The sequence below is a fragment of the Gavia stellata genome, chromosome 9, assembly GCF_030936135.1.
Source record: "Gavia stellata isolate bGavSte3 chromosome 9, bGavSte3.hap2, whole genome shotgun sequence".
NCBI lineage: Eukaryota > Metazoa > Chordata > Aves > Gaviiformes > Gaviidae > Gavia > Gavia stellata.
In genome coordinates, this window is record NC_082602.1 from 19,572,525 (window position 1) to 19,587,595 (window position 15,071).

The 15,071-nt window shown below is 49.3% G+C and overlaps 1 protein-coding gene across 1 annotated transcript in view; it reads left to right on the top strand.

Moving 5' to 3' along the window:
- The window catches only part of SEC31B (SEC31 homolog B, COPII coat complex component), a 34,566-nt gene extending 24,415 nt beyond the window's left edge, over positions 1-10,151 (top strand). The window contains exons 22-27 of the mRNA XM_059821395.1: positions 323-361; positions 4,118-4,173; positions 5,415-5,561; positions 5,964-6,080; positions 7,490-7,561; positions 8,286-10,151. Of these exons, the coding sequence (XP_059677378.1) occupies positions 323-361; positions 4,118-4,173; positions 5,415-5,561; positions 5,964-6,080; positions 7,490-7,561; positions 8,286-8,465 (611 nt within the window). The 3' untranslated portion in view covers positions 8,466-10,151. The remainder of the gene's footprint in view (positions 1-322; positions 362-4,117; positions 4,174-5,414; positions 5,562-5,963; positions 6,081-7,489; positions 7,562-8,285) is intronic.
- The last annotated feature ends 4,920 nt before the right edge of the window (positions 10,152-15,071 follow it).

Below are 15,071 nucleotides of genomic sequence, written 5' to 3' on the forward strand. Positions count from 1 at the left end.
GGGACAGGTTTAGCCAGGCTGTGGAGATCCCTAACAACAAGGCTGACAATCCTTAGATTTTTGAGCAGATGCTTCTCCATCTGAGAGTGAAGGAACTGAGGCTTTGAGGTTTGCCTTCACCTGGAATCCTTTGCTGAGCTGTGTTTAACCAAGGATAGCAAATCCCACTGTGTGAAGCCTGTGGGGACTACACACGAAGGCTCTAAGCTTAGGCTTGACAAATTCCTTCTGAAAAGCTATCAGGGATAGTAGTCCAGGGACATTACTCACTGAGTAAAAGCTGTTGGTGATGATGACTCTCCCACCCTGCCTTGATTTTCAGGTTTCTTCCCTTGGCTAGATCCCCACGTGGATCATGCAGGTAGTACCCAGAGAAGCCTCCAGACCTACGGGGGAGGCAATGTTGCTGCTTCCAGTGAAATGTGGGGTGTGTGCATGTGTTTTACTGTGTGTGCATGCGTGCATGCTCATTGCTGTTTGTTGTTCCCTTGCACGCCTGGGGAGCTATACAGCTGGGGTAGTGGATGTACTTGTCCTGAGCACTAGTAAGTGACAGCTGGGGATGTTGGAAGTGAAATGAAAGCACTGTGCTCTTACTAATGAGTTTGAGTACAGAAAGCAGGGGGTCCAGCTTCTTCCTTCTGTACTTTCCTCAGTCCTGGAAGAATCAGAGCATTCTCAGTCTCTGTGTCCATTCAGGCAGTTGCTGGGCCAGCAGGACAGGGAAGCATCCCCTTTTCCATTCTTGGTCCTCTAGGCAAGGAACAGGCCAGTGGTTGTAACACATCTCTTGTTTTGTGCTTGTGATTTCTCCAGGTGGCTTGGAAGAGGTGGGTCCCAGTATGAGTATTGGTGGAGTGCTTCCCAAGCAGAATTTGGGGGCTCTCTTCCAAGGGGAACTTGGAAAAGGGGAACTTGGAACTAAAGCCCTTTTGGCTTTAGTTACAGGGCAGGGTTTGGCTATGAATCTCAGTCCGTCTGCTGGGGAGAATTTGGACTGTATAGGTTTTCTGACCAATGTGTAGTACTGATTTCTCTTCTTGGGATTCATTGATGATGGAGAGTAGGTATCTTCCAGTCTACGTTGTCAGTGGGGTAAGGCTCAATATCTTAGTGGGCTGTCTCTGCACAGTGACTGCTGCTTGTGCAAAAGACCATTTGCCAGGTACAGAAGATTATCTAGGGAGTGTCAGCTTTATTTAGGAAATCCTAGTACTCGGTAGCCACTTATACCACCAGGCAAGCCTTGCTGTGTGGAGTGGGATTCTAGAAAGGGAATTGTCCCTTCAGCAGAGAAACAAAACACCCCAATGTTTCGCTGTTAAAGGAAAGATGATCCATGGCAAGGGTTTCAAGCACTTCCTCAGGCTGAAGATGCCCTGCGGGAATTCACTGCTGGGAAGTTCCCTTCTCCTGGCAGCATTTATCCCCAGTTTTAATGGCAGTATATGGCATGCCCAGATCAGCAGTGCAAACTGGCTTCCTTGAGAGTGCTTTCCTGCCTGCTATTATTGTTTTGGTTTTGATGGGTACTTCTCTTTAGCATGGAAAGTGACTGTAAGATCACTCAGTCTGACCAAACTTGCTTGCTTTGGAAATTCCTGAAAATCATAGAATCATAGAATCGTGCAGGTTGGAAAAGACCCTTAAGATTGTCAAGTCCAACCGTAAACCTAACCCTGCCAAGTCCGCCACTAAACCATGTTCCTAAGCGCCTCATCCACACATCTTTTAAAAACCTCCAGGGATGGTGACTCAACCTGTTCCAATGTCTGACAACCCTTTCAGTGAAGAAATTTTTCCTAATATCCATTCTAAACCTCCCTTGATGCAACTTGTGGCCATTTCCTCTTGTCCTATCACTTGTCACTTGGGAGAAGAGGCCAGCGCCCACCTCACTACAACCTCTTTTCAGGTAGTTGAAGAGAGCGATAGGGTCTCCCCTCAGCCTCCTCTTCTCCAGGCTAAAAAACCCCAGTTCTGTCAACGGCTCCTCATAAGGCTTGTGCTCCAGACCCCTCACCAGCTTCATTGCCCTTCTCTGGACACGCTCCAGCACCTCAATGTCTTTCTTGTAGTGAGAGGCCCAAACTGAACACAGTATTTGAGGTGTGGCCTCACCATTGTTTAGTACAGGGCGACAATCACTTTGCTAGTCCTGCTGGCCACACTGTTTCTGATACAGGCCAGGATGCCATTGGCCTTCTTGGCCACCTGGGCACACTGCTGGCTCATATTCAGCCAGCTGTCAATCAACACCCCCAGGTCCTTTTCTGCGGGGCAGCTTTCCAGCCACTCTTCCCCAAGCCTGTATTGTTGCATGGGGTTGTTATGACCCAAGTGTAGGACTCGGCACTTGGCCTTGTTGAACTGCATACAGTTGGCCTTGGCGCATTGATCCAGCCTGTCCAGATCCCTCTGAAGAGCCTTCCATCCCTTAAGCAGATAAACACACCCTGAACAGCTCATGAACACATTCTCACTAGCACAATGAAAAGAGATCTCCACTTCTAGAAGTCCCATGTTCCTGGGGAGCGTCAGGGACAGAGTGAAGGACAGCAGCTTGTTGGCTGGTCTCCTTTCTGCCTGGGATAATCCCTGACTCCAGCCTGTGATGGTCTTGTTTTTTCTAGGACCGGCATTGCTGGAGACTGCTGCCATGGGGCCCTCCTTTCAGGGTTGGTGAGAAATCCTATTTCACAAGTAGCATAGGCAAGATAGTCAGAGTTTCATCCCAGCAAAATGCAGCAGGGTCCTGTTGTCTCATGTCTGATAATTAAGTGCCTGGCTTAAAGACTATAATTTAAATAGCTGTTTCCTGTGAGCATTCAAAGTGCCACTGGGTTGGCATAGTGCCAAGGACTGCTAGGCCACAGGCTCAGTGGGGGCCAGCAGAGTTCTAGGGCACAGAATCCCCATGCTAGAAATAAGTGCCAACTTAATTAAACTACTGATCCAAACTCATTAGAGAGAGAGTCTTGAAATCATGGGAAAAGGGAGGGCAAAAAGACCCTGCCAGAATTTTAATAATAAAGGTAATTAAAGTAATGAAGCACCTTTTGCATCTTTCCCCTGTGATTTTTAAAGCTCAGTTCAGGATCAGTGGCTCATTAAGTGTGGCACTGAGCTCCAGCAATTCTGATATTACCCCTTAGAATTGTGCCACTTTCTCACAGATTATTGCTGTCTCATGGGCTTGAAGTTATTAATACTGGGGTGACAAAAGAAGCACTGGGGTTTTGTCTAGAGATGCAGGTACCTTTACAGGACAGCAGCAGACAAGGTAGTTGGAATTTGACCTTTGCAGAATAAAGTGTGGTCGCAAGTCTTTTTGATGTCGTGTTGTCTGATGGATTTTTAATTACCTGGAGTGAGGTTAGAGGCTAGGTACCACAGAAGCATCTGCTGAGACACCCCTCTGCTCCCAAGGCATTTACTGGTTAAGTCTCTTCCCTTCTAGTTGGGAAGCGAGCAAATTTTGCTAAGCTTTGGTTCTGAACATGATTTTGGAATGGGAAAATTTCAACCCACCCCTAACTTTTCTTCCCCCCTTTATCACAGCAACCTGCATTCGTGTAGACTGCCACTATGAGGCACTCCTGCGAGTGTTGGCGAGAAGCCCTCTCTTACCCATAACATAGCCCTCACTGTGGTACCACAGCGATAGCTTCTCTGTTTGAGGAACCCCAGGAACTCCCTGAACCCTGATGTGCATGCACATGCAGGTCCCGACCAAGGTTCAGGCCTGACTCTGAGGCTGACTTCTGCAACCTGTGCAGAATGCAGAAAGCTTCAGGTAGTTGCGAAAAAGCTTTCTGTGTGGGAGTGGGTGTATGCCAGTTCAATCTGATCAGACATCACCTCATGAAGCCCGTGCACATACTCGGATGCTAAGTATGTAATTAAGAAAGAGAAAGGGAAGCAAGAGCAGTTCTTTGGCCCGTGAGCTGGGCCTGAAATTCCTTGGTTGCAATGGTCTGAAGGTGCAATGATGGGGAAATTGGAGCCATGGACCTTTTTGCTGGGAGAAGTTCCAAACCATGCAAGCAACCTTGAATTGTTGCTGTGGCCACCTTCGCAAAGTCTGACATTTGTGTCTTGTTCTTTCTCCTGGCAGCTCAGGAATCTTGGACTGATCCCTCTGCTGTAAGAGGAGGCCTTCAAAAGAAAAAGGTAAGCTTTCAGCTGCAATATGTGTTGGTTGTCTTTTAGTCAGGGAGCTCCATGCAACAGACACATTCCTGTAAATGCTTCCTGTCACACTCAGCAGGTCTCATTCCATGTTGGTCTGTCTACTTCTGCATTACACGCATAGCTAGGACTGGAGTCTAAATCATCTTGACCCTTTGCCATCCAAACTCGCATGCTATTCTCCAGGGTGGCTGTTTTGTAATGTGGTTATCATGTGTGATGCTGCATCCTCTGTCAGTACTTCCCAGGCTGACTACAGTCACTTGTTGCTAGAAATACGGATTTAATCTTATCCCCTTGCCCACACACCTTTTTTGATAGTGGCTGTGGAGATCATGCTGACTTCCCACCTGACAGTTGGGGGCAGCATTTCCCCTTAGCACAGTGAGACCTGCAGTGATTTTCCTCAGATGCTGATACCAACTGATAAGGCACTTCTGCTGAAAGAAGTTGGGACAGGTGTAGCTGTGAGCTGCCTGCCATGTTGGTCCTGCTGCTCTCTGCCTTGTAGTGATTGCACTGGAGGACCTGTGAGCTGAGCTCTTTTGCAACAAATGCTCTCAGTACCCCATTTCTATCACTGCTGCCTGCTGGCAGGTGTGATGAGAAGCTTCTTTGGCACCATTCCCAACCCCCACTCTTCTTCTTTAGCTTGGGACAGACTTCTCACCCTTTTTCTGGCAGCATAGCTGGGAACCTGCTTCAGGCTGTGCTCACTACAACAGGATTAGCCTCTTGTTAAAGCCATCTCCTTTTGATCTAGCCCTGTCGGAGCGAATCTATCCTGACTCTCTGGCTTAGCAGGGGCACGATGAAGTGTTTGCAAGAGGATTCTCCCCCCATGTCGTGGGATTTTCCCCAACACTTTCTCTGTTGGACACTTTACTGCTGCTAATCTCTACATTCAGGACTCGTGCCGTTGCAGAGCCAAGGCGGCTTTCTGAGAACCGGTGCTTTCAGGGGCGACGGATCTATTTGATTGAACAATTCCAGAGGAGTTTTCTTGCTGTCGCTTTGACTGTTCATCTAGGATGCAAGAGGAAGGGCCCCACACTCTGAGTTGGGGCTGAAAGAACAGGGATGTGTTACACATCGTCTTAAGAAGTGGGCACTCTGCAAGTTAGAAAGGAAGTTGAATTTGACTGTGGAGTGTAACCAACCCTCCTTCCTTGGACTTGGTTTTCTTGATTTTCTTTTTTTCTTTTCTTTCTTCTTGCTGATAGTTGTCTGAGAAATTTACTCCTCCAGCCCCCATCACAGCTCCAGTAATGAGCCTGCCCGCTGAGCCCCAAGGGATCCATCCTCAGCTGTCCAGGTTGCAAGAATCTGGCCAGTCACCCCCAGGAGCACCCAAGGAAGGCAGCCTGCAGGTACCCAGGGGAAGTGGGGCATTCCCCAGCCACCAGCTCCTTGTCAAGTAGAAAAACAACTCAGCTTTTGAGATTCTTATTACTTGGCAGTTGCAGGACTTATGTTGCTCCCTAGCTCTTGTAAGACATCTCTGCCTGAGTGTTAGAGGAATTGCCAGGGTGGAAAATTACACCTGGGTACAGCTGGGAGAGAGGGAGGGAGCCCAGGGAGGCTGTCGGCCTGCTGGGAGTTGGGAGTCAGGAGTCCACAGAGGCCTGATAATCTAACTCTGTGCTTCTGGGTATTCTCTGGGTTTGCGAGGGGGTGAAATTCTTTCTGTTCATAGTTGCAGAAGGGGAATCTACCTGCTCCAGCCTTTCATGCTCCTGTTGCATTCATTCAGCTGCTTCTCTCTCTGTCAGTATCACCAGCTACCCGTGGAGAGGGTTGAGAGGAAGGAGGTGCCCCCTGAGCACCAAGCTCTGAAGGCGACATTTGAAGGGTTGGTGCAACGCTGCTCTGCTGTCGCCACTGATCCAGTAAGTCCTCCTTTCTCTGATCTTTGACTTTTTTGCCTTCATAGATGTTTGACTGGTGCTTCCTTCTTTTGGTTGGGAAAAGAGAGGAAGAGTCTTGTCCCTATAACCAAGTTAATCTCCGTCTGCCTCCTCCCTTTAGATCATAGGCTTGTCCATCCCTTGGGAACTGAGATGCATTCTCTAGCATTTATCCAATGCTCATTGACTTTCTGGAGCAATGGTTCTGTCTTCCTGGCTCTTTTCTCTGAGGAAAGTAGAAGAAAAGGCCCAAGTAATTCAGCTTCCTTTTTCACTGGCTTGATCTGTAGATAGTTCCTGCAGAGCTGGTATTACCAGCTATCCTCAGAGCTTAGAAGGAAAGGCTGAGATGTCCTGGTTGGAAGAGAAAGCCGGACAATCTTATTGTCTGAGTCACTGTAATTTCTCCACCTTGGTTCCTGGAAGGCTGTTGGAATACATGTCATGTTGCATGAATGTATCAGGCCAGACAGTCTGGAAGCAGAAAAGCAATGTTTGCAGCATCGTGCTAGGTTGCTAAGTCTTTCCAGACCTTGGGGGCACCATGAAGCCTTCCAGAATACCTCTGCTTAGCGGGTGTTGGGATGAGCACTGAGCCCAAACTGCTATCCCAGAGTCAGACAATTTGTGTATAGCAGCAGCTTCGGCATGTTTGCTCTGTGCTTTCTGAGAGTTCAGTGTAGCAATTTCTGGGAGATAACCTAAAGGTTCCCTCTATGGACAGAAAGGCCTGTTGGTTTGGGCTTGAGCACTCAGCTTACATGGCGGTTAAATAGCTGGGTTGATACAGCAATGCAATGCACCTGAGCTCCTAAGGCTGCCAGGCCGGTGGCATCATTGCCCAGAGCCAGGCATTTCTATCCACAGTGTAATTTACCCGTGAATGGATTATCTAAGGTGAGGTTAATGGGGTCACTCCCTCCAGAGCTTCAGTGCTCAGGCCCTTTCCTTGGTGGTTACCTAGAGTGGGAAGGATATTCCCTCTCTTCCTCAAGGAGACCAGGAAGAAGCCGTTGCTTAGGTCAGCCAGGGTGAGGCTGTCTGAATGCCCCGTGCATCAACTAGTGGATGTTTCTCAAACTTTGGAAGTAGTCACTCTGTCCTGTGGTCTGCAAGCACTAGCAGAAGCGAGGAACGCCTAGGCTGGAAGATGGGAAAAGGGGCAAATCCAGCTTCCTGTCTTGGGGAGAGAACACGTGCATGTATGTGTGCACAGTGAGGGCATAGCTGGTTTGTATCACAGTCCCTGGCTGGCAGAGGCTGGGATGCAGCTGAATTGTAAGGTGCTGTGGGAAGAACAGAGGAGGGGAGGGACTGAGCGAGAACAACTTGGTTCTGAGCAAGGTGGCTTTGAAGCTCTGGCAGAGCTAGCAATACCTGTTTCTCTTCAGAAAACCCGAAGGAAGCTGGAGGACGCATTGCAGCGGCTGGAGTGTTTGTACGAGAAGCTCCGTGAGCAGGTGGTAAGTAGATGCCACCATTCTCTGTGGTCCAGCCAGGTTCCTGATCCCACCTTTGCACTGGGTTGTGGGCCCTGGTGTCTGTCCCAGTGTTACCAGCGCACATCCTCTTGAGAGAGCTAGGGGAGTGCCAAACCTAATAACGGACCTTGAATCCAACCAGCCTTATCTCTTCTTCCTTAACCTTGGTGCAGACATAGTGTAATGAAAAGCTGGGGAGGTATCTGCAGGGTGCTTTTACGCCCAGGAAGTATACTGGCATATAGGCAGGTTGCAGATGGAAAGGGGCAATTGGGAGTAGTTGTTAAGTGTTAACCTAGTGTAACCTCTGGCTTAGAAAATTCTGAAGCTGCTGATGCCAATTGCTAGAGGGATAGCTATCAAGGGAAGAATCCTTTTAACATACACCCTTTCCCTTTGTGCCCATATTAGGCATGAATAGAGACAGGATTCTGTGCTAGATGGACCTTTGACCTCCTCAGATACATCAGATATTCAGTTAATGCTGAAATGTCATTACTGCATTCACTGTAACCCAGCCTGGGTATTAGATTAATGTTTATTGTAGGCTGGGAAACCGAGGGAGGAAGCAGGCTATCCTTCCTGCCAGCACTTGACTGTGTAGGTGCTGTTTGGTGAGGATGAGGTGGAGAACAGGAGGGAAGGGTGTGGAGGGACTGTGTTACAGTGCTGAGCATGCTGACTCATTTCTGCTCCCTCCCCACAGCTCTCTCCAACCATCCTCATGGGTCTCCATGAAATTGCCCGCTGCATTGAGTCTAGGAACTACCAACAGGGTCTTCTGGTTCACACCCAAGTGGTGAGCAGCAGCAGTTTCAGTGAGGTGTCTGGTTTCATGCCCATCCTGAAAGTCCTCATGACCATTGCTGGCAAGCTGAATGTGTAAAGTGTGGAGCAGCTGGAACAGTGCACACTGAGAGCTGGTGGACTCCCTCACCTGTTGATATGCTGCAGGTTGTGGACTCTCCTTCTGACTCTGGAGAAATAAGTCTGGGCCAATGCCTGGAACTGTGCTGGGCCAGCACACCTGGCCCCATCCACTCTCCAGACAGCCCGCTGGTGCCTGGGACTCCTGGAGACTGTTCTTTCTCTCTCTTCTTTCTTACTAGTCTGAGGCTGCTTCCCAGCCCAGGGATCTCAATTTCAGGCTGTCCAGGTTGCACAGAGATCCTCCTTCTTCCCTGTATCTCCCCGGCACAAAGGAGAAACTCCTTCCCTTCGAGGCTGATGTTGTGGGTTGTTTTTTTTTAGGAGACAAATGGCTGGCATCTGCAGTGCCACCAGATAGAAGAGCCTCAGGCTCTATTCCCTGCTGCGGTGTAAACTGCCTGAGTGATGGCTGGGCTCCCTTGGGACCTAAGCTGGGGTGTCCCTGCTCTGATGGGCTGCAGTGAGGATCTCCCCTGTGGTTCCTCCTTTCTCTTCATTCTCATCCTTGACTCACCCTGTCACCCCTCTGCACCCATATCCTGTTACAACTAGGGCTAACTACCAGCCTGCTCTGGGCTACCTTTGGTTCTCTCTTCTTTACCCAGCCCTCTCTTTTCATAGTTGAGTCTCCTGTTTACCCTCTATCCCCCACTCCTTTATATTTTTTCCCCCATAAGCTGCAGGCTTGAGCCCTTCATGTTTCAGGCCCAGGGCTGATTCCCCCTTCCAGCTCCTGGGACTCTCCCATTCAGGAATGCTAGCAAGTTGGACTGCTCTGTGCGCTCCTCCCCAGAGCTGGTCGCATCCTGGTTTTGGGCTAAAAGCTGCCCTCTCTGGCTTCTGGCCTTTTTTACTTCCTTTATATTAGCATAGTTGGCCTTTTGCCCACTGGTGTTATCTAAAGGCTTCCTACATTGGGCTTGTCAGACAGTCTAGGGGCTTTAAGAGCAGTAGGGATTGTTCAGGTCGCATAAAGAATCCCCTTGAGCTACTCTGACCAGCCCAGACTTGAGCGGGAGAGACAGCTCATTGCTCCAAGTGTGCATTCATTCTGCCTACAGTAACAGATATGTGGAAAGGTGCTTCTCAAAGGCCCCTTGGCACTGTGGTGGTAGGAATATGCTGCAGGAGGTGATGCTGTCAGGTCTCAAGGATATGGCTGTGCTGAGGCTTTTCATCACTGTGGCATTTCCTGTGGGGTAAAATAGATGAATGAAGCATATCTGCCCTGGGGAAGAAGTCTGGGAAGGCAGATGGGATTTTAGGGCACATCTGTGTGTGTGTGTCTTTCCTTCTCTTCCTCCCTCCTTGACTTCCTCTCTTTCACCCTCTTTCATGCCAACCAGGCAGTGTAATTGTTGGGCCCTAGCTGGGAGCAAGGCTTCTTCCCAACATTTGGCTGCAGCCAGCCCCTGCTTCCTCTGCTTGCTGCTTGAGTGATAATGCCGTCGTGGGCCTGTGGTTCAGTGACTTAACACGAATCAGCCTGCTCTACTATGAGACTTAGGAGGAGGAGAATCAGAGAATCTCATTCTCTCCTTTCCAGGTCAAAGTGCCTCCTTGTTGCTGCTGTGTCGTTTCTATTGCTGCGGTTTGATGCACTGAGATTACAGAACAGTGAAATAAAAGCTGTGTTTTGTGATGCTGCTAGCTTTTTTTCATAGGCTTGTTGCCTCTGGCTACAGGGGACTTCCCTCAGTCTGCAGGGCCACCCACTGAGAGCTGAGTTCTCAGCTTTGGTGAGGGGGGCAATTGAGAACGGTGTGGGGCAAACTAGATTCTGGGGTCTGCTGGTGTGGGCAGCAACCATCCTGGTGCAGTGACACCTCAGTCCCTAAGGCCTGCAGAGTCAGAGAGCTGATCTTCTCCAGATCAGCTGCCTCTGTTGTGACTGTTCATCTGCATCAGACACAAGAAGGTCCCCAGGATGGATGAGGTTCTCTTGGGGAATCACAACAGTGCTGGGGATTATACACTTGACATCGGGAGTTGGAAGTATGTCAGTAAGTAAACAGAGAGCCCTTGATGAGATCCTCTCCTCTTGGAAATCGATGTTACACCACTGAAGCTATGCCACTTAAACTAGGATGATGATCTGACCTGTGTGGAAATGAGATTTATACCATTGAATTGTCAGTTCTTACCATTGGTTAATAACTTCTGAATCTGTTGGCTGATTTAATTTAAGCTTTTAAGGCGGTAAGAAGGCTGAAGTTGAAACATTGGTACTGAGATAACGTTGGGGGGAATCAAATTAGCTTCTGCAAAAAGACTGATGTAATCTCAAAAAATTTTTGATTTCTTTTTTGCTGTCAGCTGGCTAGCTAGTATGTATGTACAGGCCAGCCAGTCAGCACACCTGAAACTCTGAAATATGCAGGACTGTATTACCTGGCTTGTGGTTGGAGGACTTGGGAGGAAGTAAAGGTCGAGAAAGATTGTTTGGATGGGGAAAATTTGAAGGGCCATTGCTGGGAAGGGACCAGGGTTTATGAGAGTACTGTGGCGTTATGGACACAGCATACGCATTCAGGGAATACCAGCCTTTGTTAGTTCTGCTGCCGGCAGAGGCTAACACCAAGTGTAAGGGAGTCTTGCAGAGCTTTTGCAGCCCATTCTGGGAGCAGTTAGCAACCAGTCTGGCCTCCCAGCTGTCCCCCGTCAGAGAGAGCAAGCTGATTTTCAAAGGCAACACTTGTGTTGTGACCCCTCCTGATGCTGTACAAGTGAGCAGGTAGCCCTGGAGGCATACATTTGCTTAACGAGTATATAAGGAAAGTCCTAGCTTTCTGAGATTATTTAACAAGCCTGGCATTTCTTAGATTCTACCTTTCTGGATCCAGTTATAGCATCCTGTGCAGTCCAGACCCCCTTTCTTTAACTCGGGCCACTTGTACCACTTAGAAATAAGCACGGATTTTCCATGTATTTCTCAGATGCGTTTGACATCAGTTCCTTCCAGTACGCACAGCTCCCGCTACCCACGGACTCATGCAGAGAATAGCTATTCATCCTGTCTTTGCTGCAAGTCCTTCCTGCTTGCCCCTTTGTCCCACTGTTGCTCAGTTTTGCTTCAGGTTTACCCCAGCGAGCACCATCCCTAAAACTCTTGGTAGGGAAACCAGGCAGGGGGAAGTGAGGTGCCTCACTGGAGGGTCTTTGAGAGGCTTGTGCAGAAGCCCTGTCTCTGTGGCCCTGGTGTAGTATATGTCCTCACAAGCCCCAATAGAAAGTGCTCCTCCATTTATAGCACTATCTCTGCTGGCTGGTAACAGCTTCTGGTCTACGGACCGTGGCTCCATGGCATTGCCTCCTGCTCTGTGGGCACATGCTACCACAGCATCCCTGTGCCGCTTTACAGAGAAAGTGTTTTCTGTTGGGTGAGAAGGCCTTTGGGTTGACAAAGAGTTGGGGGGGGTGGTAGGAAAGCATCCCTGGGCACAGAAAACAGAGCTCTAATCCTGTTGCAGATAACTTCATGTCTGCAGGCTAGGCTTGTGTGTGTTTGGGGGAGCTGGAGGGGCAGAGATTGTTAGGCAGTATTTGTTTGCAAAGCCACTTGCTCTGAAGATAATGCTTGCACTAACTTCTATTGAGGGAGCAGTGTGAGTCCCCACAAAGTCCTTTCCCAAAGTGTCTTTGAAGCCAAGAACCCATTGAAAGGAAGAAAGGCCAAGAGAGGGGATTAGTTTGTTCAGCAGCTGTGAATTTCAGTGGGAGGCTGATGAACTCCAAAGTCTTTGTTGAGATTTTTTTTGTAAGGAGCCCTGCTGGAGGGAGAGACCCACACGGGGGCCGCGGCCTTAGACAAGAAGGAATCCGAAGCGGCAGGGAGCTGTAAACGGGCCACAAGGACTTTTCCCAAACACTTTTCGGAAAAGGTGTTGTGAAGAGAGAGGAGGGGGATTAGCATGTGAAATGACACTTTCCATTGACTCCACAGAGGGGAGGGGAAAAGGGCTGGCTGGCTGATTTATTAGCATTTTGTTCCCTTCTCTGTTCTGCTCCACCAGCATCCCCCCTCCCTTTGCTCCCCTCCTCCCTGAGCCCTCTAAAGAGGTTTGGATTGGAAAAGGGAGCGGGGGGCTGCCTGTTTGTGTGTCATCTGGGCGAAGGTGACCACCTGGGAAGCTGAATGTAAATATTTCTCCTCTGAGGAATGCGCCTTCATTAAACCGAAATGAATACATGGAAGCATCCAATCCTGCTGCACAATGGCAGCAGTGCCTTTACCGCTAAGGGCTCCTTGCACCGGGGAGGGGGGACCCCTCCGGCCCTGACCCGCTGCTGAGGTCAGCACATTTTGCAGCTGTGGTGTCGCCATTTTCTCCCAGAGAAAGAAGCATGCAGCAGTGGGGCTCACGCTTGTAATGCTCCCCACACGTCCCCTTCACCAACAGGAGTCACTGTGCCCAGCGGGCACATCCTGGGCTGTGCCACAGCCCTCGTGGGGCAACCATGTGGGGCAATAATGTCAGCAGGGGAAGGATGGGGTAGCACAGCCTGCCATGTGCTGAGGAAGGGGAGGAAATGGGAAACAGCTTCTACATCTTCTTTTCTTATGTTTCCAGCTATCTGTGGAATTGGGGGGGCACAGAGGGACAAGGGGGTAGAAGCTGTCCTCTGCTTTGCAGTTGTCCTCAAGCCAGCTCGTGCTGGAGCTTTCCCTGCTGGGTGAGAGGCTCTTGCCACCTCTTTGCTTTCCTGCCCAAGCATGCATTCCCGCCCCAGGGAAATAGAGGAACTACTGACGGAGGTGCAAGGGAGACCAAGGGCCAGATCACTGTATGAATAAGAACCCTTGCGCAAACAGCTGGTGGTTTGTGTGTGAAGTGGGAGTGTTTCAGGTTTCCCTGAGAATGGGTTGAGATTGTTTCTTGCAATCTTTGAAGGGCCAGATTCTTGCTTGACATGAATGCTCTTGCTCCGGTGAGACCCCAGCTTGCCCTAGGTCCAAATTCCCACCCCCAATGAAGTAGTCCTAGGATGGAGGGGGTATTCGCTAACTAAGAGACACATACAGACTGCTGGGTGTCTTTACTGTATCATCTCTGACGTGGGCAACTGGGCCTGTGTCTGCCCCACTCCCACCCTCTTCCCTCCTGGCAGCTGCATTGCAGTTGGATGCAGCCTCAAGCAAGCTCAAGGAGAGAGCAGGCCCTTTCCCCTCCTGGTAGGGGCTGAGGTTGTGCTGCGTGGAGGGAACTGGTCCGCTCTTCTTACACTCAACAGATGGGTAAGCATCTGGGTTTTAGTCTCCAGAACTGTGACTACGTACATCCACACATGCACTTGGATGAAAAAACCCACCCAGCTACTTAGACACAACGGTGTTTTGCAAGCACTTGGCTACTGATTTATTGCATCGGCTATTGGTTTACAAATATTGGCTACAAGACAGGTCTAATGACCAGTAACTTAGCTCTGCTGGCTTCTCACCTGACTAAAGGACATTTCAAACAGCAAAGTAGACGATAACCTCACAGCCCCGGGGGAGATCACTGTGATGGTGCAGTGAGCTTCCCCAGGTCCTGCAGCTGACAGCTTCTTCCCTCCCTACCCCAACCACGGCAAGGGAACAGACATGCATCAACCAAATCTTCCTGCTGCTTGCTTAGCCTATAGAATATATACAATAAGCGGTAGAGGAAAAACTGTTATGTATACAACACAGTAACTGTGCAATAAATTAAACTTCAAAGTGCTTCACTTTCCTATTTACAACACCATTAAATAGTAACTGACATTATTTTCTCAGACTAGGAGGAAGTATTTAGTTAGTTAGCTGACAGGGTAAGAGTGCTTGGCAAGTACACCAGGAGGTGGGGAATGGGCTCAGCTGGCAGCTCCTCTCTGGGAGAGATTTGGGAGTAAAGAGGGACTGGAGAAGTGTGAGGGCATCTTTATGGCATCAATCAAGAGCTTTGGGGCAGGGATGCTGGGGTAAAAAGGGAGACCGGACCTGGAGACTTAGAAGATACAGAGAAAGTGTGTAAAAAAGCAAGTGATGGGAATCCTCTTTTGGACAGCTGTTTAATGGGCAGGTGAAGCAGCAGCTTCAGTCTTGCTGCTGCCATCTCAAATGCAAAGTAAAGCACTGGAGAGCTTAGCAAAGTTGTCAAAGGGTGGGAAGTGACACTGTGGGCCTCCTGGAGGCTGGGTTGCTGCAGGAAGGAGTTGCACACCTTTTCTATTCCCTCATAGTGTAGGCCTTAATAAAAGGCAATAACAACTTTATTTTAGTCCCTCTATTTTTTTTAGGGTACTAGAAGCCTCTTCTGTTTTAGGGATTACCCCTCTGAGTTGCCCAGCGCTGGTGGTGCTGTCTCTGCTTCCTTGTGCTTTCCTAAGTGTTGATCTCACTTCCCCAAAAGCCCAGAGCAGGTGCTTGTTTGGGGAACAGACAAGCTCAAAAGAGCAGGAGCCACCAAGACCAGTTGTGTTTTCAGTGATAAAACTATGGTCAGTGGATAGAGTGACTCTGAGCTGAAGGGACCAAATCTCACCTTGTTTTGTCAACACTTGAGGGTCTTCCCAGAAGTCATCACCCACTGCACTAATA